This window comes from Nilaparvata lugens, chromosome 14, assembly GCF_014356525.2.
Source record: "Nilaparvata lugens isolate BPH chromosome 14, ASM1435652v1, whole genome shotgun sequence".
NCBI lineage: Eukaryota > Metazoa > Arthropoda > Insecta > Hemiptera > Delphacidae > Nilaparvata > Nilaparvata lugens.
In genome coordinates this window covers 4,393,046-4,420,355 of record NC_052517.1, presented here as the reverse complement: position 1 = coordinate 4,420,355, position 27,310 = coordinate 4,393,046, and the positions used below count along the sequence as shown (strand labels likewise).

General features: G+C 35.0%; 1 protein-coding gene across 1 annotated transcript in view; it reads left to right on the top strand.

Moving 5' to 3' along the window:
• Positions 1–26,688, top strand: part of LOC111052075 (glycine receptor subunit alpha-2) — a 69,790-nt gene extending 43,102 nt beyond the window's left edge. The window contains exons 3-11 of the mRNA XM_039440565.1: positions 5,907–6,057; positions 9,810–9,892; positions 11,968–12,111; positions 13,297–13,379; positions 16,934–17,068; positions 19,434–19,534; positions 20,932–21,092; positions 23,896–24,022; positions 25,842–26,688. Of these exons, the coding sequence (XP_039296499.1) occupies positions 5,907–6,057; positions 9,810–9,892; positions 11,968–12,111; positions 13,297–13,379; positions 16,934–17,068; positions 19,434–19,534; positions 20,932–21,092; positions 23,896–24,022; positions 25,842–26,075 (1,219 nt within the window). The 3' untranslated portion in view covers positions 26,076–26,688. The remainder of the gene's footprint in view (positions 1–5,906; positions 6,058–9,809; positions 9,893–11,967; positions 12,112–13,296; positions 13,380–16,933; positions 17,069–19,433; positions 19,535–20,931; positions 21,093–23,895; positions 24,023–25,841) is intronic.
• The last annotated feature ends 622 nt before the right edge of the window (positions 26,689–27,310 follow it).

Sequence of the window (27,310 nt, the reverse complement as noted above, 5' to 3'; positions counted from 1 at the left end):
ACAAGTACCTGATGTCAACTGTTTTAAATGTTAACAAAATCAGTTCACGTTTGAATTTGTATTCCATAATTTATTAATATTTATGTTTGTAACACACACACACACACACACACACACACACATATCATCTAGGTATTAATGTAAAATTTTAATTTTGGATATTAAAGAAGCAGATGTGTTTGACTGAATTTTTTTTTTTTTTGAAAAAAAAATTGAAATTTAATTAATTATTCGGTATAAGATTTTTAATTTTTCATTAAAAGAAAAATTATACTAATAATTGGTTCAAAAATTTAATTTTAATTTATTTTTTTCCAAAAAAAACGTGACATTTTTTCCAAAAAACGTGACATTTTTTCCAAAAAATGTGACATTTTTTCCAAAAAATGTGACATTTTTTCCAAAAAATGTGACATTCTTTCCAAAAAACGTGACATTTTTTCCAAAAAATGTGACATTTTTTCCAAAAAACGTGACATTTTTTCCAAAAAACGTGACATTTTTTCCAAAAAACGTGACATTTTTTCCAAAAAACGTGACATTTTTTCCATAGCATAAAAAGCATTGGATAGATAGGCGTTTGATTGACAGTTTCCATCCTGTACTTTGACCTCCAGTTAGTGTCTAGACTAAAGTAAGAGCTCGCTGGCGCTCGTTCAATGTTAATCAGGGTAAGGAGAGAGTCAACACAGATAAAAGGATTGAATTCGGTGATAAAGAAAGTATTAGAAATTCATTTCACAGAAAAAAAGAGGATAAAATGCATTGATTGAGATGTGGAATCAATGTGTAATTAAACAATCAGTTACTCTAAATCACAATGATCCTCCAAAAAAAATACCAAATTAACTGATGTTTAAGTATGTGTGATATGCTGATTAGTGCGTTTTTATACAAACATTTGCACAAAACTCTGGCGAGAGGCAGCACCTATAAAGTCAGTTCCAGTGATATATTCTGAACCAATCGCATTCAAATTCATTCAGACACCTCTCCACACATCAAAGAAGGTTTCTTGATAGTCAAATTTGCAAAATTTACCTCTAAATTTGATAAAAAACAGTGAACAAAGTTGCACTGACGGAAAATCGAGTAGAGAAAAGCTTAATGTAGTTGTAAAACGTGACGCTAGATAGCGCTGGCAGCAAGCATGATACAAACCACCGTGATACTGTATCATTCGACATGCAACAGATTGAAACAGCCAATGAAACTAGAATCACCGAAAAAGATGGAATAATGAAATTTATGTAATAGTTTCATCATAAACACTTTTTGTCTACAATCCTATTATATTAAGCGAGCAATATCTGTATTTATATATCTGGTTATTTAATATATAAATAAAATTATATTTTCTGGTTATGTTTTACGGATCTCGAAAACGGCTCTAACGATTTTCACGAAATTTGGAACATAGTAGGTTTATGATATAAAGATTCGATTGCACTATAGTGGGGTCCACATTATAATGACAGTATTTGATTAACTTTGGTTTTGCTATCCTTGCCTATCATTCGACAAAGCCGGTGGTACTATCCATTTCTAGGTCCACAACGATGCCAATTATGTTTTTGACAGTGTAGTAATATAATTAATTAATTCAGAGAATCGTCATCGCTATTTTTCTATCTTTATTATAACGTTGCCATTATAACGTGGACCTCACTATAGGTCTCATTCTTTGGATAACTCGCTGAACGACATTAAAAGGGTAATTCATCCTTGGAAAGCAGATGATAATTTCGTCGTCTCTCGATAACAGAAGATGCGTGTGCCTGTGTGGGAGAGAGACAGAATTATTTCCAGCTGTGTAATCATAATCAATCAGCGAGAAATTTCATCTAGCTAGACAATTTAATCGATTGATCAAAATAATCTGATTTGTCGACATGACAAATCCTCCTGAACTAGAGTATATCATAATTTTCAAAGTTGATCATTATTTGACAATTTCAAGTGATTAGTGAGTGTTATTTTGTTATTTAATTTGGTTTGCATGTAATCTAATTGATATTTTTTTTGTTTTCAAATGTTTTAACAGAAAATTGAACCTGAATTCAAGTGTATGGAACCAAATAACCTACTTTCTGGACTATTTATAGTGTATAAATCAAAATTCGGGAAAGAAACAGTTTTGGGCTGTGCCTGTTAGTACTTCCCCAATCATTTAAAAGAATTGTGTTCGGTTTATCAAGAGTCAATAAATAAATAACCAGCGAAGCTCGGCGCCCCGATGTTATTTTTGAAACTGGCTTAATTGTTCATTTTCAACAAGAACGGACATTTGAGATTACAACCAGCATGATCTATCTTCTATACATAATAGAGGATAATCTATATATATAAAAGCGAAATGACACTCACTCACTGACTGACTGACTGACTCACTCACTCACTCACTCACTCACTCGCAGAACTAAAAATCTACCAGACCAAAAACGTTCAAATTTGGTAGGTATGTTCAGTTGACCCTTTAGAGGCGCACTAAGAAATCTTTTGGCAATATTTTAACTCTAAGGGTGGTTTTTCATGGTTTAAAGTTCGTCTTTTAGCATGTATATTCTTCTTATTCTCTTAATTATAATTGAAAAATGTCCATACCATATGTTAACATAGAACTATAATCTAGAGAGAGTACCTCTTCGAAACAGTTGTTCACTGGTAACTAAATTAATAATTCTGTCAGGTTGGCATTAAGTTGAGTTGACTTTGTTAGGTTGGCACCAAGTTGAAGATTGAAATGTATTTATCGCGGAAAAATTGATTGGGCACTGCTACTTCAATCAGAGCTATTTCTGGCAATATTAAATTACTAGCCGTCAGGCTCGCTTCGCTCGCCATATCCGTTTAGTCTGGACCCCCTACTGGATCGTCCTAACATATGATAAAAATGCTGAAATGAAAAATGCAGGCGAGCGAAGCGAGCCTGCTGATCTCATTCTCGGACGATCCAGTCGGGGGTCCAGACGGATATGGCGAGCGAAGCGAGCCTGACGGCTAGTCTATAATATAATAGAGGAAAGAACTGGCTTATACACGTAGGGGATAGGAAATTCATGAATGACACATCATCACGTCTCAACTACTCAACTCATTAACTTAGACATTTTGCTTATAGATTCTTTATTTACCGAGGATGGTTATAGGCCTATTTTCAATCCTCCAATATTTCAGTTTGTCTAGTTTTTAATTAGACGAGTACGGGTTACCTAAGGTTATCGGCCTATTTCAAATTCTTCAAGATTTCAGTAGGTCTTGTTTCAGTTTGACAAGGTTTCAATTATTCCCTTGCTGATAACGGGTTACCTGCTATAGTGAGGTCCACGTTATAATGGCAGTGAAGAAAGATAGGAAAAAACGTTGCCAAGTCTCTCCATTTTGCCACTGACTGTACACAGCTGTTACTTAATTCATCCCATTAAATTTAATCTTATAATAATTATCATTTCCTTGATAAAATAATCAATTTAATGTCAAATTAATCAAGGGAATATATTTTTTCATAATTTGATTCAAAAATTTGCTTCATAACTGAGATCAGATTTTTATTTTTATACAAACCTGAAATGGCGGCTAATTTAAAAACCTTTGATACAACAATCTGAATTTCAAAACAACAGAAATTAAGTTATTATTTGGTAGATATTCTACTCCAATTTATTTTTAAAATTCTAAATTTCTATTTTTAAAATAGAATAATAATTTTTAAAATAAAAATAGAAATTCTATTCAAAAATGAGTAATTTCAATGGATTAATTCTGAAATAACTTTTCAATATATTATTTATACCGGTACGAGTAGGTCTAACCTATACGGTTAGGCTGTCTGAAGCATGGATGAAGTCTAGGAGGTTAGTTATCAACTTTTGAAATGTCATTTCAGGTATTTTAATTTGTGTATCTCATACGGTAATGTTTAAAAATCATTTCATTGTTTCAAAAATACATTTTAAATCAATTATACGACTTGTGTACTCAAGTATTTTGATAGAATGAAGAAAAAATGGCGGCTGATAATTGTTTGGTCAGTTTTGTACAGTCACTGTCAAAAGTGAATATAAAATATTCTGGCAAATAGACAACATTGCAAAGCGAGAGAGAGATAGTGCTATCTGTTTTGTTGTATGATAGAAAAGGACAGCAACAGTATTTGTCAATCATACACTGCCATTATAACGTGGAACTCACTATAGTTCTAGTATATAATAAACTAGCCGACAGGCTCGCTTCGCTCGCCATATCCGTCTAGCCAGGGGGCTCCGCCCCCTGGACCACCGACTGGATCGTCCAAGAATGAGATCAGCAGGCTCGGTCGCTCGCCTTCATTTTTCATTTGAGCATTTTCATCATATGTTAGGACGATCCAGTCGGGGTTCCAGACTAAACGGATATGGCGAGCGATTACGAGCCTGACGGCTAGTAATATAATATTCCCAGGAATAGCTCTGATTAAAGTAGCAGTGCCCAATCAATTTTTCCGCGATAAATGCATTTCAATCTTCAACTTGGTGCCAACCTAACAAAGTCAACTTAACTTAATGCCAACCTGACAAAATTATTAATTTAGTTACCAGTTAACACTTGTTTCGAAGAGGTACTCTCTCTACATTATAGTTCTATATTAACATATGGTATGGACATTTTTCAATTATAAATTGAGAGAATAAGAAGAACTGAAAGGACATTTCAATTATAATTTTTAGATATTGGAATAAGAAGAATATACATGCTAAAAGAACTTTAAACCCTTAAAAACCACCCTTAGAGTTAAAATATCGCCAAAAGATTTCTTAGTGCGCCTCTAAAGGGTCAACTGAACATACCTACCAAATTTGAACGTTTTTGGTCCGGTAGATTTTTAGTTCTGCGAGTGAGTGAGTCAGTCAGTCAGTCAGTCAGTGAGTGAGTGCCATTTCGCTGTTATATATATTACTTTCCTTGCCCTATTACCATAGGTAAGGAAAGTATTGCTTTCCGAAAAATTAAGGTACCCCAATTTCTAAATTTCTATAGGTTTCAAGGTCCCCTGAGTCCAAAAAAGTGGTTTTTGGGTATTGGTATGTATGTGTGTGTGTGTGTGTGTGTGTGTGTGTGTGTGTGTGTGTGTGTGTGTGTGTGTATGAATGTATGTGCGTCTGTGTTCACGATATCTCATCTCCCAATTAACGGAATGACTTGAAATTTGGAACGTAAGGTCCTCACAATATAAGGATCCGACACGAACAATTTCGATCGAATGGGATTCAAGATGGCCGCTAAAATATCGAAAATGTTGTCAAAAACAGGTTTTTTCGCGATTTTCTCAAAAACGGCTCCAACGATTTTGAAAAGTTATACCTAAAATAGTCATCGATAAGCTCTATCAACTGCCACAAGTCCCATATCTGTAAAAATTTCAGGAGCTTCGTCCCATCAATGCAGATAGATTCCCAATTATCAGGCTTCAGATACAATTGAAACAAAAAAAAAATCAAGTGGAGTAGATTGAGCATGAAAATCTCTACAATTAATGTTCAGTAACATCTTCACCTAAAATTAAAAATAAGCTCGAAATTCGAGAAAATGTGATTATCCAATTATCGCAAACTGTTGGCAACTGTTGATTCTAATAAATGATTCACTATGAAGAGATAGCAGACCTCGTGTGTCTCCAGCGTTATTGTCCTGTCACCAGCTGGCTCAAATCTTTGAATAGTAGACTTGAGATGCGCGGGAACACTAGCGTCAGGTGATCAATTTTCATAACGGCAAGGAAAGTTGTGTGAGTGCGCCACACCAGATTTTATATATATAGAAGATATCCATCCAATATTAATATCTGTCAAAGGAATTTTGACAGATTTAGTTGAGAAATTCAGTTTGTATTTTGAATTTATTTGTGAATTTTGTCTTTTCTCTTACAGATCATCTACGAGTCTTACTATAAATGATATTATGCCAGAGGATCCAAAGCAATATGATAAAATGAGACCGCCAAAGAAGGATGGGAATCCGACTATAGTTTATTTCCATGTAACAGTCATGGGGCTCGATTCCATAGATGAGAACTCTATGGTAAGTATTTTATTCATTTCTATAACTAGTATAGTTCTGTGAACAGTAGACCTCGCGCAGGTCACACGGAGCTCGCGTCCGCGGCGGTAGCGAAGTCAAAAAACTCGCCTTCCATGTTATTAAGTTGTGCAGGTCACACCGAGCTCGCTACCGCGGAGGTAGTACCTCGGCGGTAGTTTCACTTGGCGAGCCAGGCGAACTTTTGAAACGTCTCCTAGTGGGAGTACCGCTAGCGGTAGTGAGCTCGGTCTGACCTGGCCAATCTAATAACATGGAAAGCCAACTCCACAACTTCGCCATCGGTAGCGCATGCGCAGAATACCGAGACTCACTAATAAAGGACATTATTACTGTTACAATAATTTATAATTACGAGTATTTAGCACTACTGTAATATTCTATTATCATCATTATTATTCCATACTATTATTATTTTATACATTGTGAAAAACTATTGAAGGATTCTCAAAGTACAAAGTCATCAAATCCACCATTTCATATTCATTATATACCTATTCTTATGCTCAGTTTCTATTAAAAACTTATTATTTCAATTTTCTGCCGATTGTATTATTCAGGCCATTATTTCCTTTCAGAAGAAAAATTAAACAAAGTTACCAAACTTAAAGATAAGATAAGATTCTTTATTTCGCATCCAATTTACAACAACAGAACAGCGCACAAAACTAAAAAAAGTCAAGATGATATTGATAATTATTTCAAGTATAGAGTCGGTCTATTATCAGAATAGAGTCTCTGTTATTCCAACTATCGATATAGACTGATAGATCAATACATTGAATAGTGGTGAGATTGGATTCTTTAACGTCGCTCAGAATTTGTGGCTTCACACAACAAAATAATAATAATAATAATAAATAATAATAATGATAGTTTGTTCATTGCCTGAACAATAGTTTTTTCCAGTTGTTTGACATCAATTCACTTGATGTCAAACTTGTCTTCATCTACTTGTCTTTAGCAAGACAAAACAAGAACAAGACCAAACTACTGCTGGCGGACGTTTTTTGGTGTGAACTGCTTCCAGAAAAACCACCTCCGCGGGAGCGAGCTCGCTACCGCTAGCGGACATTGGTGTGACGACCGCTTAAGGACGTCCCAAACCATAAGCACATCCACACTGATACACTAACTATTTATTTGATCAGATCATGCTTACACAAGATTTAATTATCATATAACGCTTTCCGGAATTTAGCGCGAGAAAACCAGAAGACATCTATAGTGAGGTCCACGTTATAATGACAGTATTCGATCAACTTTGGTTTTGCTATCCTTGTCTATCATTCGACAAAGCCGGTTGTACTATCCTTTTCCAGGTCCACAACGATGTAAATTATGTTTTTGACAGTGTAGAAATATAGATAATTAATGCAGAGAATCGGCATCGCTATTCTTCTATCTTCATCCACTGTCATTATAACGTGGACCACACTATAGGCGCCCAGACGAGCAGTTATAAGTTCTTTGCATCCTATTCAATAGTGCATAAAAATTGCATTCAATGAGGCATGCAATAATTTATAGTCTACACAGCTGCTTATTTTTTACCAAGTTACATTGAGGTATTGAATTGCATGCATCATGGCATGCTTTTTATAATCCACCCGACAGCTGATTTATGATTAATAATTCTATAGTCTAATTTTTACTCTAATATTGACGTATGAAGGAGGCTCCTTTTTCCTTTTATATTATTCTTGAATTGCAAAATTTCCAATAACCTTGTATATACGTCGACGCGCAATTTAAAAAGGAGCATACCTGTCAAATTTCATGAAAATCCATTACCGCGTTTCGCCGTAAATGCGCAACATATAAACATTTAAACATTAAGAGAAATGCCAAACCGTCGACTGGAATCTTAGACCTCACTTCGCTCGGTCAATTAGTCCAGTGAAGGAAAGGTTATAGAGGGAAGAGTTGGGAAGATACCCTTCATAATGTCATTGTCAAACGATCAATTGGTGCAGCAATGAAAATTTCACCCCCTACATTGAAGCTGCTATAAAAATGAAAGGAATACTTGGAATAGTGGAATAATACATGATTTCAAAGAGAATTCAATGCTCTACAAACCTACAATAAGCATCAGTTCTAATGATGCATTGTTGGAGTTTTATAAGCCCTGGAAGAGCAAAACATTGGATAAAAACCTGTTATTTTAACAATTACACACTTTAAGAGCGAATATCGCGGGAACTGTTGGGAATATCACAAAATTGTACTGAACAAAAAGTGTAGAGAATTTATCAAGCTTCAGTTTTGATTTGTTGGTTATGTCTGATGAACGCATTGTTCTCAAGATATGAGCGTGGAAGAAAAACGCTGGAAAATGCAACTTTTAAATCACCCTCATCCCCTTAGCACATGAGTTAGGAATGGTGACTTTTGATATGTTCTCCTAACTAGTCTCAACAAAGCAGCAAAGTCAAAAATTTTGTTTTAAATATTCCCTCCAAATTCCTCTGTCAATTGGTCTATTTTGTTGCAAAAATGGAGATTTCACACTCAACACTAAAGCTGCTGCAAAAGGTGTAGGGAAATTCGTAAAAGTGTGAAATTATACATCAAATTGAAGAGAATTCAATGTTCTATAAGCTCATGATCAACATGGATTTTTTCCATCGATTTTTAAAAAGTTATAAGAGCAAAAATAGAAAAAATCTGGTGTGGCGCACTCACACAACTTTCCATGCCGTTATGAGAATTGATCACCTGACGCTAGTGTTTCCGCGCATCTCAAGTCTACTATTCAAATATTTGAGCCAGCTGGTGACAGGGCAATAACGCTGGAGACACACATGAGGTCTGCTATCTCTTCATAGTGAATGATTTAATAGAATCAACAATAATTTGCAATTGAATAATCACATTTTCTCGAATTTAAATCTTATTTTCAATTTTAGGTGAAAATGTTACTGAACATTAATTGTAGAGATTTTCATGCTCAATCTACTCCACTTGATTTTTTTATTTCAATTGTATCTGAAGCCTGATAATTGGGAATAAATCTATCTGCATTGATGGGGCGAAGCTTCTGAAATTTTTACAGATATGGGACTTGTGGCAGTTGATAGAGCTTATCGATGACTATTTTAGGTATGAATTTGATCAAAATCGTTGGAGACGTTTCCGAGAAAATCACGAAAAACCCTGTTTTTGACAACATTCTCGCCATTTCAGCCGCCATCTTGAATTGCATTTGATCGAAATTGTTCGTGTCGGATCCTTATAGTGAAAGGACCTTAAGTTCCAAATTTCAAGTCATTCCGTTAATTGGGAGATGAGATATCGTGTACACAGACGCACATACACTCATACACACACACACACACACACACACACACACACACACACATACAGACCAATACCCAAAAACCAGTTTTTTGGACTCAGGGGACCTTGAAACGTATAGAAATTTGGAAATTGGGGTACCTTATTTTTTTCGGAAAGCAATACTTTCCTTACCTATGGTAATAGGGCAAGGAAAGTAAAAAGTTGAGGGCAAACGTGTTTTTTCAAAAATTTCACACCTTTAAGAGCGGATATCTCGAAAACAAATTTCAAATTCTTCAATATTTCAGTAGGTCAAGTTTTCAATTAGACCATTGCAAAGCACGGGTTATTTGCTAGTATTTCTATATTAATTGAACAGTTCAAGAGGCCATATTAGAATAATTTATTGGATTAATTTTTGTTCTACATTATGTTATTGTTGTAATTTTCAGACCTATGCAGCTGATATATTCTTTGCACAGACATGGAAAGATCACCGGCTAAGACTCCCAGAAAATATGACTTCTGAATACAGGTATGTAATTATAAATAACTAGCTGTCAGGCTCGCTTCGCTCGCCATATCCGTCTAGCCAGGGGGCTCCGCCCCCTGGACCCCCGACTGGATCGTCCAAGAATGAGATCGAATGATGAATCGCTCGCCTTCATTTTTCATTTGAGCATTTTTATCATATGTTAGGACAATCCAGTCGGGGGTCCAGACTAAACGTCTGGCTAAACGGATATGGCGAGCGAAGCGAGTCTGACAGCTAGTAATATAATATTCCCAGGAATAGCTCTGATTGAAGTAGCAGTGTACCCTGGACCCCCGACTGGATCGTCCAAGAATGAGATCAGCAGGCTCGCTTCGCTCGCCTTCATTTTTCATTTGAGCATTTTTATCATATGTTAAGACAATCCAGTCGGGGGTCCAGACTAAACGTCTGGCTAAACGGATATGGCGAGCGAAGCGAGTCTGACGGCTAGTAATATAATATTCCCAGGAATAGCTCTGATTGAAGTAGCAGTACCCAATCAATTTTTCCGCGATTAATGCATTTCAATCTTCAACTTGGTGCCAACCTAACAAAGTCAACTCAACTTAATGCAAACCTGACAAAATTATTAATTTAGTTGCTAGTTAACAACTGTTTCGAAGAGGTACTCTATCTAGATTATAGTTCTATAGTAACATATGATATGGACATCTCAATTATAATTAAGAGATTGCGAGAAGAAGAATATACATGCTAAAAGACGAACTTTAAACCCTTAAAAACAACCCTTAGAGTTAAAATATTGCCAAAAGATTTCTTAGTGCGCCTCTAAAGGGCCAACTGAACATACCTAACAAATTTGAACGTTTTTGGTCCGGTAGATTTTTAGTTCTGCGTGTGAGTGAGTCAGTCAGTCAGTCAGTGAGTGAGTGCCATTTCGCTTATATATATATAGATAATACTGAGGGTGATGCCCACATTAGCTCTTAGGCTTGTGCGTGGGTAATGAATGAGAGGGATGATGATGAGAGATGGCTACTACTTTTTAGGTAGTCGGGACCGACGGTTTATCGTCTATGAAAGACGGGGTGGCCGTATCTATCTGTTATTGTGCTGTGGTCAAAAACTTTTTGCCCCGGTCGAGATTCGAACTCGGGTTCTCTTGATTATTAGACCGGCGCATTATCACTTACTCCATGTTCAAATTTATTCGTATTAAAAAGTACAATACTTTACAAGAACATTTAATAGACCAATCTATTCTTCAGACTCATTTTAAATTTAAATATTGCATGAGACAAAAATTCAAAGTGTAGGCTTATTCCCTGTAACTTTAAATAATATTATTTTATAACCATTTTTATACATTTTTCAAATCGAATTCCCATGTATTGTGAGGTCCACGTTATAATGGCAGTGGAGAAAGATATGAGAACAACGTTGCCGAACCTCTGTCTTGTCAACACCTTCTATAGGCGGTAGCTGATATAGGTTTATTGATGTAATATAAACTGTTAATTCTCGTTTTAAATAATCAATTATATTTTATTAAGCAAGAAATAATATTTTTCAATAATTTCATAATGAATTCTCATAATTAAGATGAAATATTTTGTTGATTATTATTAATTCTACATTGTTAAAAGTCGATCTGGCAACAGAGCAAAGCGAGAAAGATATATAGCGCTATATCCGCTTTGTTGAATGATAGACTTTGTTAAGGTGCGTACAGACTTTCGCTCTGCTCCGCAACCGAACGTCACTCCAGCAGAGCGATTGATGATCGACCGGAGAGCAACAGTGGTCGACCGGGGAACGCGAGAAGATCTAACATCTTCCGTAACGTTCATGATGGGTGCGAGGGTGGAGCAACTGTGGATCGATGGAGGAACGAGGGCGGTACGAGGGCGGAGCGTGCTCGGTGCGGGTTGGAAGCGCGTATATGTGTACGCAGCTAAGGATAGCAATACCATTGCTAATCAAACACTGCCATTATAACGTGGACCTCACTTTAGCTGTTCACCCTGTTGTCAATATTTGCAGTAGCAGAAGTCTTCGGGGTGATTTACATCATTTAATTGGGATTTTTTTAATGATAAATCTATTTTTTTCAGACTTCTAGAAGTTGACTGGTTGAAAAATATGTGGAGACCAGATTCGTTTTTCAAAAATGCCAAGTCAGTCACTTTTCAGACAATGACTATACCTAACCACTATATATGGTTATATAAGGACAAAACCATACTTTATATGGTTAAGTAAGTATTATTGAAAGATGGTCTACAACTTTCATTCAACCTTTAATCAAGTTTATTTTTCAGCTAATCGTTTCTACAGGTATCTTCAGGTTCTTCTTCTTCTTCTTCTTCTTCTTCTTCTTCTTCTTCTTCTTCTTCTTCTTCTTCTTCTTCTTCTTCTTCTTCTCCTCCTTCTTCTTCTTCTTCTTCTTCTCTCGCTCTCTCGCTCATGCCTGTCGTGCATGGAATGCACTTCCTGTTTATTCTATCAGGTCCATCGAGAGCCGAGCGAGCTTCATCCTGACTCTAAAAAAAAACATCTTTTGGAACAAATGACTGAAACTGTCCGGCCCTAGAACGATCACATGACAACCATCCCTCACCCATCTCACCAATACAAACCTATAAACCTGTTATAGAATGAATTATATGTATTATATAGACTATAGCTAGACAGCGCTGGCAGCAAGCATGATACAAACCACCGTGATACTGTATCATTCGACATGCAACAGATTGGAACAGCCAGTGAAACTTATTTTAATTATCCACTGCATACTGCTGTATATTACTGAAAGTTGATTACCCTGATCTACTTTCAGCCTACTCCATTTTATTAATCAATGATTTGATCTTATCTACCTATATAATTATTTTACTTTATTAATTTTCTGTTTTTCTTTCTCTTGAATATTCATATTAATTAAAACTTTTACAATATTTCCATTTATAAATAAATCCTTAGTTGAATTGATGAAATTACTGTAACGTTTTGGTAGAGATCTAGTGGGAAGGATATTTTGAATATTTTTTCCGAAGAATGGACATTGATATGTCCAAAGCTCCGCCAATTTATGTAGATGCATAACAATATTATCTTTAGTTATTACAAATTGCTTTTTTCGTATCATATACAGTTCAATAATTGTTTTCTTAGTCTATATTATGTAAATTCATCTATAATTTTGCTGTATTGTAAGCTATTTTATATAAGTGTATAAGCCAGAATCTACATAAATAAAGTACTCAATCAATAAATCTTCTTTTGGAACAACGTTGTCATGTTTTATCAATTATATTGTTGAATCAATATCATTTTATCTCAATGTTTAACAATGGAACTTAGTATGAGACTCCCTAGTGTGCTGTCTTTAGTTTTAAATTCACTGTTTGCACTAATGAAGCTCTATTGTGTGCTGTTTCCAGGTTGACATTGAAGCTGTCATGCGCCATGAATTTTATAATCTATCCTCATGACACGCAAGAATGTAAATTGCAAATGGAGAGTTGTAAGTACATTTTCAAAAATATAGTTTTTTACTTACCTTCCCATTATGTACAGTCCAAGTCCTGTAGCTTTGCCTATCGGTGTAGGGCCACTAGACTACAGTACTACCCAAACAAAAACATAAAACAATTATTAAAATGTATCTTTCCATAAGCAACAGATGCTCTTCTGTATCTTCTAAACAGCAACGTGTTGCATACGAAAAGATACACAAGGAGATTTAATGTATCTTTCCATAAGCAACAGATGCTCTTCTGCATCTTCTCAAAAGCAACGTTCTGTATCTGAAAAGATACACAAGGAGATTTAATGTATCTTTCCATAAGCAACAGATGCTCTTTTTTATCTTATCAAAAGCAACGTTTTGTATCCGAAAAGATACACAAGGAAACTTAATGTATCTTTTAATAAGCAACAGATGCTCTTCTGCATCTTCTCAAAAGCAACGTTTTGTATCCGAAAAGATACACAAGGAGATTTAATGTATCTTTTAATAAGCAACAGATGCTCTTTTGTATCTTCTCAAAAGCAACGTTTTGTATCCGAAAAGATACACAAGGAGATTTAATGTATATTTTCATAAGTAACAGATGCTCTTTTGTATCTTCTCAAAAGCAACGTGTTACATCCGAAAGGATACACAAGGAGATTTAATGTATATTTTCATAAGCAACAGATGCTGTTCTGTATCATCTCAAAAGCAACGTGATGCATCCGAAAATATACACAAGGAGATTTAATGTATATTTTCATAAGCAACAGATGCTCTTTTGTATCTTCTCAAAAGCAACGTGTTACATCCGAAAGGATACACAAGGAGATTAATGTATCTTTCCATAAGCAACAGATGCTCTTCTGTATCTTCTAAACAGCAACGTGTTGCATACGAAAAGATACACAAGGAGATTTAATGTATCTTTCCATAAGCAACAGATGCTCTTCTGCATCTTCTCAAAAGCAACGTTCTGTATCTGAAAAGATACACAAGGAGATTTAATGTATCTTTCCATAAGCAACAGATGCTCTTTTTTATCTTATCAAAAGCAACGTTTTGTATCCGAAAAGATACACAAGGAAACTTAATGTATCTTTTAATAAGCAACAGATGCTCTTCTGCATCTTCTCAAAAGCAACGTTTTGTATCCGAAAAGATACACAAGGAAATTTAATGTATCTTTTAATAAGCAACAGATGCTCTTTTGTACCTTCTCAAAAGCAACGTTTTGTATCCGAAAAGATACACAAGGAGATTTAATGTATATTTTCATAAGTAACAGATGCTCTTTTGTATCTTCTCAAAAGCAACGTGTTACATCCGAAAGGATACACAAGGAGCTTTAATGTATCTTTCCATAAGCAACAGATGCTGTTCTGTATCATCTCAAAAGCAACGTGATGCATCCGAAAATATACACAAGGAGATTTAATGTATATTTTCATAAGCAACAGATGCTCTTTTGTATCTTCTCAAAAGCAACGTGTTACATCCGAAAGGATACACAAGGAGATTTAATGTATCTTTCCATAAGCAACAGATGGTCTTTTGTATCTTCTCAAAAGCAACGTGTTATATCTGAAAAGATACACAAGGAGCTTTTTGGAGTTACGTCCTTTTAGCAGAACACAGCCTATCAGCTGACATTCGTTCAACATGCTCTTTCCATAGTTGGTGATACGTTGCAACTCTCTCATTCATGAAGAATCTCTGTGTGTAGGGAGCTTCCTCCATCTAGGGATCTAGGGGCTCTGAAGCCTGATGTTTTTGCAAAGCCGTGAATATTACCCAATGAGAAATACCTTGTTTATATGCCGTTCAAAGTCATGGACGCGTACTGCGTCCCATAAAGGGCACGCCACACCAAGCTCGCTACCGCGGCGGTAGCGAAGTTTTAAAAATCGCTAGCCATGTATTCAGGTTGATTGCGCCACACCGAGCTCGCTACCGCGGCGGTAGTACGGCGCACTACCACCTACGACCGCCTGCTAGGCGATTCAACAAAAGTTCGCTGAGAGGTAGTACGGCGGACAAAGCGAGCTCAGTGTGGCGCGCTCAACCTGAATACATGGCAGGCGATTCGAAGAGGTAGCGCATGCGCACCTCTCCTCCTTGCAACACAACGCAACTAGTACGTCTCACCCCCCACTACTAGACTCACTACTCGGAGACTACCGCTAGCGGACGTTTTTCGGTGTGGCGTGCTCAGCCGAGAAAACTACCACCAGCTGTACTACCTCGGCGGTACTGGCGAGCTTGGTGTGGCGAGTCCTTAAGGGAAGTATTGCTACCCAAAAAACTAAGGTACCCTGATTTCAGGTTTTCTATATAACAACACACTAATAATAGACAGTAGTTGACATTGGGTTGACAAAAATTGGCTCGAGATTTGGAACATAAACGGTCTATGCCATGGGATATTTTCTCATGCTATCACCATGACCACATGCTATACAGTATCACCACATAGTATAAGTCCATTTAATACTGTATCAACACAATGTGATACAGTATCATCTCAACTTGATACACAACACCATTATTTGATTTATGTCCATACTTTGTTATTGTAAATCAATCATAGTGTCTCTATGATTTATATATATAAAATAGTTCTATAGTGAGGTCCACGTTATAATGGCAGTGTTTGATTAGCAATTGTATTGCTATCCTTGTCTATCATTCAACAAAGCGGATAGCGCTATCTCTTTCTCGCTCTCCTCTGTTGCCAGATCGCTTTTTAACAATGTAGAATTGATAATTTATTTAACAAAATATCTAATCTTGATTATGTGAATTCATTGAAAAATATTTTATTGCTTTATAAAATATAATTGATTATTTAAAATGGGAATGAACAGTTAATATTACATTAATAAACCGGTATCATTTATCCTCCATAGAAGGCATTGACAAGACAGAGGATCGGCAACGTTGTTCTCCCATCTTTCTCCACTGTCATTGTAAAGTGGAGTCTCACACTTCGTATTTCAAATATCAGGGCCCCGAGCTTCACTCGTTATTTTTATTTATTGATAAATAGAACCATAGCCTACTATAAAGATAGTGTAAGTCATGACAGAACACAATTCTCTCAAAAGATCGTGTTTATATTTTACAGCTGGCTATATATGTCATCTCATGAATTTCGGGGATGCGATATTTTGATTTTCCACAGAATCACTCGCTCACTTTCTACTATCCACAGACGACGAAAGTCTCAGCTGTTTCAGCCAAGGATGAATTATCCTTTTAATGTCGTTCAGCGAGTTTTTCCAAGGATGAGACCTAGTGCAATCGAATTTTTATATCATAAACCTACTATGTTCCAAATTTCGTAGGAATCGTCAGCGCCGTTTTCGAGATCTGTTGAACATAAATAACCAGATATAAAAATATAAACAGTTATACAGAAATTGCTCGTCCATAAAAAAACATTCACAACTTCTATTCTATTTTCATTAATTTCGTGAGTATTTTTTGAAATAAATTCATTAAATTATACTATGGAATTATTATTTTATTGATTGAAAATTTATTTATTTTTCTGTTTTTTTCAGTATCACACACCACTGATGACATGATATTCCAGTGGGACCCGGATGTTCCCTTAGTGGTTGATGAAAATATAGAACTTCCTCAGCTTCAGCTAGTCAAAAACTATACTGACGATTGCTCCCAAGTCTATTCTACAGGTAAATATTGCAGGAAACTCCAATAAATAATCAGAAATTTATTATAATATTGCCCAATAACTAGTAGTTCTGAGAACAGTAGACCTCACGCAGTATTCTCATCCACAAGTTCCTGATTGAAACTATAGACCTTATGGAAATACAGCAATAGACTGGCTTCTCCACACATCTGTGTAATCACTTGTCAGCTGATTTATGATGAATAATTCCATAGTCTGATTTTTACTCTAATATTGGTGTATGAAGGTGGCTCCTTTTTCCTTTTATATTATCCTTGAAATGCAAAATTTTCAAAAATGTTGTATATACTGAGCCACACATGGCAACCACGTGCTCTCCTAAAATTGAAAAATTGTAGATTTCCGTTATTTGTTGTAACACGTGCTCTGAACATATTGTATTGTAAGAATATGGACGCTCGAGAGCTAGAATAATAGAATGAACCGTTTATCGAAACTATTGAGAATACATTTGAATAGCCTACCTAGCCAGACAACAGGGGTCATAATTCCAAAGACCTTGAAGATGCATAGACTCACATGCAGCGCTAGTGTCGTACTTGGAATTGAAATCCGCCATTGAGGGGGCAACCCATAAGATTATTACATACCAATGCCACGAATGCCTTTGTGATCTATAGTATTACAAATAAATAGTATATAATATTTCGTGCTAAAATACCCCAATGGCGGCCTTCAATTTCAAGTAAGAGCTATCATTGGGAAGTCATAGGCATTGTGGGTCTATATCTCTTTAAGGTCTTTGCATAATTCTTTTCAAAATAGTTTGAAACAAAAATCATTCTTTCCTAGAAACTTAACAATATTCTTAACGCCATTCACAAACACGTTTACAATAGAAACCACATGGCCAACTGTGTTTAGTGTTGACCCTTGTATATAGCTATAGCATCAGTTGATGGCAGGTATATGTAGATGGTGTATAGCAATATAGATATATAGTTAGGAGAGTGGTAGAATATAGATATTATTTAGTTTACAATGCTACCACGTGGTTAGCATACAAATATTATTGAAGCAATTATTTGATGATCAATTATTTGAATAAACATGATATGAGTAGATGTCTATATAAATTAGGTCGTGAAGTAGGTTAGGCTATATAGATAAATTATTCAATAAATAGTATGATGTACTTACTTACTTACTTACTCCTCAGCTCTACAGGTCTTTGCAACCCTTGGCCTCCCTCACATAGCCTCTCCATCTGTCACGATCCTCGGCCTGCCCCCTCCAGTTACGAACTCCAAGCGTTCTCAGATCTCGTTCCACATCATCCGTCCATCTATTTCTCGGTCGACCTTTTCTTCTTCTGTTATATATCCTGTCCTTCCATATACATTTCACTACTCTTTCATCTCCCATTCTCACCACATGTCCCATCCATCTTATTCTGCCAGCTTTAATAAACCGCACAATGTCTTCATTGTTTAAGAACTGCTCAATTTCCAAATTTTTTCTTCCTCTTCAAAGACCATTCTCAAAAACAGGACCCATGATTCTTCTCACTACCTTCCTTTCAAAAACTCTCAATCTTTGCACATCTCCAGCTGTAAGCACCCATGTTTCCGATCCGTAACTCACCACAGGCCTCACCAATGCTTTGTATAATTGTAATTTCGTAGCTCTAGATATCAATCGAGATTTGAACAACTTGATATTAGCATAGTATGCCCTGTTTCCCGCCATGATCCTGTTGTTAATCTCTGTTGAGACTTTCCCACTACTTGTCACAAGTGTTCCCAGATAGACAAATTCTTCTACCTGTTGAAATGTGTAGGGTCCAATTTTCATGTCTCTAGCAACTCTCCTACCTAGGCCTACTGCTGGTGACACTCTCAGATACTTAGTATGATGTACAATGATTTATAATTTAAACATTATCATAAGCTAAGTAAGTTAGTTAGTAATAATATTCTATTCATGTATTTCATGAAAAATGCAAATCTCCCAGATTTGGTTGATATTGGGGCTATGGATAGAGGTTGACCTAACAAGTGTTGTGCTATAATATGCGACGTTACGCTACAATACAGGCCGAGTTATTCACTCAAACATAAAATCTTACCTCCACTCTCAGATCAGAAAAATCACTCATCTTCAAATGCTTATAACTCAAGAATAGGACAGAATTTCGCCAATGTGATGACATATTATTGTTTCTTTCGTCAAGTACTATCATTCCTGACAGTTTGAACGATTTTAGTTTCTGACCACTTTTGCAAAAATTCATGATACTCATAATAAAAATATCTACGGTATCATATCTGCTATCTCTAGATAGTGTAACTTTATTATCTCTAGATTTTAGTAAGTGATTTAATAATTGTTGTTGAATTTTGCAGGTAATTTCACTTGTCTAGAGGTGGTGTTTGTGTTGAAACGGAGACTCGGCTACTATCTATTCCACACCTACATACCTACTTGTCTCATTGTCATTATGTCGGTAAGTGGGGTCTACAGTCTACAATAGGAAATATTATTTATATTTATAAATAATATATATTTCAATATTATTTATAATCCGAATAAACTAAGTTTGATACTTAATAACCTGCAGAAGCCGACTGGTGTTGTTAGAATGTTTGGAATGTCTTCTTCTTCTTCTTCTTCTTCTTCTTCTTCTTCTTCTTCTTCTTCTTCTCCTTCTTTTTCTTCTTCTTCTTCTTCATCATTCGATTGTTTTTCTTCTTGGTCTTCTTGTCCTTCATATCCTCTACCTCCTAGTCCTTGTTTTTCTCATATTCTTCTTCTTTGTCTACTTCTTCTTCTTCATCGGCTTCTCCTCCTGTTTCTTGTTTCTCATACATTCTCTCACTCTTCTTCCGTCTATCCAACCCCTTCTCCTCCCTTACTCGCCTTTTCTCCTCTCCTCCTGCACTTTCCCTCTCGATTTTCTTCTTTTAACATCCAATTTCTTCCATTTCTTCTTCTCCTCCTCCATATCCTTTTTCCTTATACGCCTATTCTGTCTTTTCCTTCACTTCATTACATAATTATTCTCCTTCTCAATTTTCTTATAGTCCATGTTCCACTTAACAGAGATTGAATATTTTTCATTTCATTTTCAACCTGATATTTTTCTATCTTCAATCATCTTATTACTTCTTCTTTTCCCTGTTCTACTTCACTTCCTTTTTCTTCTTCTTATTCTTCTTCTAGTACTTTACCTCCTCCTCCTTCTCCTTCTTCTTCTTCTTTTTTTTTCTTCTTCTTCTTCTTCTTCGGCTTTTTATATTGCTTCTTCTTCTTCTTTTTCTTCTTTTTCTTTTTCTATTGCTTCTTTTATATATATACTAACTGTTAAATACATCTTCATGTAGAAATTACGCCTATTATGAATAATTATTTTTATTGTGGACTATTTTAACTGACTATTCTATTTTTCCTGTCACTTTGGATCAAACCAGAGGCGGTTCAGACAAATATGTCACCCTAGGCGTAATTTTTATTTATGGCCATCGCTCGACTTGCCAGTTTTATACTTAAATACAGCACCGCCATATAATCATTATAAGCCTTGGATACAAACTCTCTCATTTTCGTAAAAAATAATTTCTATTTGTTATCAATTTGAAGTTTAGATTTTCTGTTCATTTTTATTATAATAATAATAATAATATATTTATAATTATAATTTATCATAATCTTGATTTTGTTATCACAGTATTCATTAGTATGTTATGTAAAGGGATGTGTGACAGAGAGGACCTGGAGTCCTAACTCCGCCCGCAATTGATCAATCAATCTCTTTTCAAAACGTTTGTTCTAATTTTAGAAGGCCATGCTACGAAATAACTTATATGTAATTCTACTGATTTTGTTTCAATTTGTTTGTGTCAGTGGGTGTCATTTTGGATCAAGCCAGAGGCTGCCCCGGCTCGTGTCACCCTAGGCGTCACATCTCTGCTCACACTGAGCACACAGCATGCCAAGTCGCAGGCCTCTCTGCCACCTGTATCGTACCTCAAGGCGGTGGACTCATTCATGTCCGCCTGTACTGTGTAAGTTGATTAAATTTAAACAAATAAATGAATAAAATAGACTATAGTGAGGTCCACGTTATAATGGCAGTGGAAAAAGGTAGGAGAACAACGTTGCCGATCCTCTGTCTTGTCAATGCCTCCTATAGGCGGTAGCTTTTTCAAAGTTTGGAATTTTCCAATTATTTGTAATTAATTTAATTCAATTTAGAAGTATTTTTTCATTTGAAAAATGATTTTTGTGTGTTTTGAATTGTAAATTAAGTGTGTAATTGATGAATGTTAAGTGACACATAACCTAGCTACATTTGGACTGTTGTATAAATTAGAATTGGAACCGTTTTGGGCTTATAAGCCTGTGGTACTTTTCTGTAAGTTGTGTAATTCTGAATTATTGAATAAATAAATAGCTGATACATGTTTATTGATGTAATATTAACTGTTCATTCACGTTTAAAATAATCAATTATATTTTATCAAGCAAGAAATTATATTTTTTATAACAATTTCATAATGAATTTTCATGATTAAGATGAAATATTTTGTTAATTAATTATTAATTCTACATTATTAAAAGCCGATCTGGCAACAGAGCAAAGCGAGAAAGAGATAGCGCTATCCACTTTGTTGAATGGTAGACAAGGATAGCAATACCATTGCCAATCAAACACTGCCGTTATAACGTGGACCTCACTATAGTTGACCGAGCGAAGTGAGGTCTAAAATTCAAGTCGACGGTTTGGCATTTCTCTTAATGTTTAAATGTTTGAATGTTTATATGTTGCGCATTTACTGCGAAACGCAGCAATAGATTTTCATGAAATTTGACAGGTATGTCCCTTTTATAATTGCGCGTCGAAGTATATACAAGGTTTTTGGAAATTTTGCATTTCAAGGATAATAAGAAGGAAAAAGGAGCCTCCTTCATTTCAAGGATACGCCAATATTAGAGTAAAAATCTGGTGTGGCGCACTCACACAACTTTCCTTGCCGTTATGAAAATGTATCTCCTGACGCTAGTGTTCCCGCGCATCTCAAATCTACTTTTCAAAGATATGAGACAGCTGGTGATAGGACAATAACGCTGGAGACACACGAGGTCTGCTATCTCTTCGTAGGGAATGATTTAATAGAATCAACAGTTGCCAGCAGTTTGCAATTTAATAATAACATTTTCTCGAATTTCAAACTTATTTTCAATTTTAGGTGAAAATGTTACTGAACATTAATTGCTGAGATTTTCATGCTCAATCTTTTCCACTTGAATTTTTTTGTTTAAACCATATATGAAGGCTGCTAATTGAGAATCTAAAATCAAACTTTGTATAGATGGGGCGGAGCTCCTGAAATTTTTACAGATATAGGACGTGTTGCATTTGATAGAGCTTATCAATGACTATTTCAGGTATCAATTTGATCAAAACCGTTCGAGCCGTTTTCGAGAATATCGCGAAAAAACCTTTTTGACAACATTTTCGCTATTTTAGCCGCCATCTTGGATTGCATTTGATCGTAATTGTTCGTGTCGGTTCCTTAAAGTATAAGGACCATACGTTCCAAATCTCAAGTCATTCCGTTAACTGGGAGATGAGGATATCGTGTACACAGACGCACAAACACACACACACACACACACACACACACCCAAAAACCACTTTTTTGGACTCAGGGGACCTTGAAACGTATAGAAATTTAGAAATTGGGGTACCTTAATTGTTTTCGGAAAGCAATACTTTCCTTACCTATGGTAATAGGGCAAGGAAAGTAAAAATCAGACTATAGAATTATTCATCATAAATCAGCTGACAAGTGATTATACAGAAGTGTGGAGAAGCCAGTCTATTGGTGTATTTCCATAAGGTCTATAGTTTCAATCAGGTACTTGTGGATGAGAATACTGCGTGAGGTCCACTGTTCACAGAACTACTAGTTATTGGGCAATATTCTAATAAATTTATAGTCTCTCATACTGTGCCCTTCTTACACTCTCATACTCCCAACAACACACTAATAATAGACAGTAGTCGACAGTAATCGACAGTAAACAGAGAAGAAATTTGGAGCATAAGCGACCTATATATTATGACATATTTTCTTATGCTATTTTAATTTTCTGTATGGTACCGTATAATATAATATGATATAATAATGGTCTCGTACCGTACCGTTATAATTGACCGAACGAAGTGAGGTCTAAGATTTAAGTCGACGGATTTGCATTTCTCTTTATGTTTACGGTATATGTTTATATTTATGTTCCGCATTTACAGCGAAACGCAGCAATAGATTTTCATGAAATTTGACAGGTATATTCCTTTTTGAATTTCGCGTCGACGTATACATACGGTTTTTTTAAATTTTGCATTTTAAGGATATAATACAAAAGGAAAAGGAGTCTTCTTTGAACGCCAATATTACCGTGAAAATCAGACTTTAGAATTATTCATCATAAATCAGCTGTCCAGTGGACTATAATACTACCCGTTCAAAAACATCGAACATCTTGAAAATGTATCTTTCCATCAACGTTGTAGACAGTTGCAGCCAGACCTGATAACAGCGCTCACACTCACATTCCGGGACGACACGTCACGGTACGATAGGACAGAAAGCTCTATGTTTATTTAGGATTTTTTCTAGACATTTTAAATTGATAAATTATTTATTAATTTTTGAGAAAACATAACAACAGGTCAATGTAACTTACTGAGCGCGAGGTCTACTGTTCACAGAGCTACTAGTATATTATGGTAATAGTGATATATAATATTCTTTTGGATTTAAGTTTAATAAAATGATAATTTATGGTTGTTTTCTGTGACAGGTTCGTGTTTATGGCACTGATGGAATATTGTTTGGTGAATATAGTTTTGGGGGACTCTGATGCACCCAGACCTCCACCACCCCCCGAGCCCCCCCGTAACACGGACCGTATCTATAATCTTGCTAAGGTGAGTCAAATTATTACAAAAAATTATAATCTTTCATAAATAAATATGAATGAGTAATTTATAAAATAACTTCATATAGTGTAACCTGTAACCTTTGAAAAGTTTTTAATATGAAATAACAGATTAAAAACACAAATTAATCACTAAGGCGTCAGAAGCTCTGGCATCCAATTATATAATTCAGTTAGCATGAAGTATAGTTTTCTGTAAAGTGTGAAGTTTTTAGCTCAAAAATTTCTAGTTTCATTCAAAATTTAGACATTTTGAATAATAACTTACTGAGTTACTGTTCTAGATTTTTTGATTTTAGACTCTAAAATAATATATTAGTGTTTTTATTTATAAGTTTCATATTTCCATAGTTACCATAATTCTCTTTTCTTTGTTTTTTTTTCTTCTTGAATTCTTCAGTATTAGTTACATACTTAGTTCTTCTTCTTTTATCTGCTATACTATAAGTTTCATATTTGCAAGGTTATCTATTATTTTTTTTTGTATTTTTGTTTTTTCTAAAACTCAATAGTATATTAGTTAAGTTATTCTATTTTCATTTTAATGTATTGTATTTTCAAATTGTATGCACAATGTGTGTTATGAGGGCAATAATGGGATTCAGTTCCTGGTGCACTCAAATATGTAAAATTTCCAAATAAATAAATAAATATAAATAGAAAGCTGAGTTTACACCAAAATAACAAAATGTTGATAACTCAATCCTTATAGATTCTATTAGATTGAACATAACTTATCATACACATGATGAACATATGTGTTTGTCAAGTTCCGTTCAATCTAGTAGAATCTATAAGGATTATGTTATTAACATTTTGTTAATAACTTTGGTGTAAACCCAGCTTCAAATAGTATTTATTTGATTCAAAATTTACTCGTTCATCTGAGTATTGAAGTGCGTAAATTGTATTTTGAAAAGTGAAAGTGACATAACCAACATTTTGATTTGGACAGTATATAGTATGAATTGGAAATGGGATAGTTTATTTGGGCATGAGCCTGTTGTGCCTTTCCTCATGTTAAGGTTGTGCAAAGGCTAAAAATAAACTTTCTACTGGTGATATTTTTTAAAGTTTTTCGATTTATATATCATCAAGCTATCAAAATGAAAACAGTTTTCACAGGAAAATTTTTTTCCCGATCATTAGGTACTTTTTGAGATATGAGCGGCTAAAGTTTAAATTTTTGGGACAGAACATTTCAAATTCGGTTGGAGATAAATCCATGAGATTTAAAGAATAAATTCTTCATGGTATTGTTGATCTAGTGAAACGAAAATTTTCTGAAAATATAATTTTTTGAGAAAGTTATTCAAATTACCAAAAATAACTCAACTAAAAGTTATTTTTGGTAAATTGAACTGTGTAATTATTTATAGTCTATGAACATCCATGCAACTAATAATCGATAAGGTTTAATTCTCATATATTGTTTTCTGTTTTCTGTAATGCTTACAATCTTGGACAATCAACAAAATCAACTCAACCGTCAACATTACAATCAACATTGATTCATCTGACCAAAAATCAACCCTACATCAACCTCCCAAAACGTATGCACTAATTGAATGAACCGACCTGATCAAAATTGAATCATACCTAACCTTACCCACACTAAATTCCACTGATGAAAATTATATTTATTATTCGACTGACCTGATGAACATACAAATTAACTCATCTTCACCTCATCCTTCTCCACAACCACCTTATCCATCATCTTCTCCTCCTCCTCTCAACCTCCTTCAACAACCAAACTAAAAAATTGAAAAACCTAACCTAACTACCATCTTCACCACACACCACAGGAGAACTCCCGCATCCTGCCCGCACCGGGTGTAGGGGTGGGGGGTGTCGGTGGACCCCCTCTACCTCCTCTTCTGCCCCCACCACCGCCTCCTCCACCACCACGTGGTCCCACGGCGGCGCAACGCGCACGATCGCGTGCCATTAACATTGACCGTTTTTCGCGCGTTTTTTTTCCGCTCTTATTTTTCGTTCTCAACTGTTTCTACTGGATCAAGTTTGCTGAGTTTCTCTAGATCTATTGATTCTGTTGATGAAAATAGACTATAAAATTATGAAATAAGAATAATAGTACCCTCTTATAGTTTTGGGGATCCCATTCTTTTCTACTGGTAAGTGAAAAATTAGATTAAAATGTTTTAAATAAAATAATTAATATTATTATTTTTAGTTTATAAATTAAATTCGTATGCTTTTTATTGGTGGGGAGACCTTTCCGGGAATGTCCCACCTGATTAGCATATATTCATAGAGAAAAAATAGCATAAGAAGATATCCCATGGTTTGTAGAATTTATTCAAATTTGGGAAGTTTTATACCAAGTTATGGTTTTGTGTATCAAGTTGAGATGATATTGTATCAGATTGTGGTGATACTGTATCATATTGTGTTGATATTGTTTCATTTATGGTGACACTATTTCTCATTATTTATGTGGTGTATTGCCTGAGTGTCATTATCCCAATAACAAATGGAAGAAGTTTAGTACGGTATATAATTTCTTTGAAAGGTCATCATACCAGGCATAGAACAAAAATGTTGGAAAATTAATGAAATCAATGAAAAATCATCAACATTATCTTAGCCGGTGGGAAAATCGAATATAAGAACAGTTTATTCTTTTTTTGTTTCCCGATTCCCGGAGATTATATGTAACTATGAATCTCAAAATTTACAGTAGAATAAGTGACTCACTAACATAATATTTATTATTTATAAAATATAATTTTATATTATAAAAAGGGTACTCTTTTTGAAATTAATAAAATAATAGATTAATTTATAGAAAATATTATAGCACCCTTCTTTGAAATTAATAAAATATTTAATTAATATTGTTTAATATTTTCTAAGATATTAATCTATTATTTTATCAATATTTCAAAGAAGGGTACTACAATTCTATTTTATTAATAATAAGTATTATGCTAAAAATAAATAGCCCTGATCTCATACATTTCAAGATAATATCGTAGAGAAACGATAGCATAAGTAGATGATATCCCATGGTATAGGGCGTTTATGTCGCAACTTTTACTGTTATCCCAAGCCGATTACTGTCGATTATTGTAAATTTTTACTGTTTTGTTGGGGTGATAGTGTATGAACGGAACAATTTGAGAGTCTACCAGCGTCACACAGCTGCATAGGAAAGAACTACGTGAACTATCGGCTTGGGATAACAGTAAAAGTTGCGACATAAATTCCCTATACCATGGGTTATCTACGCTATTGTTTCTCTATGATAATA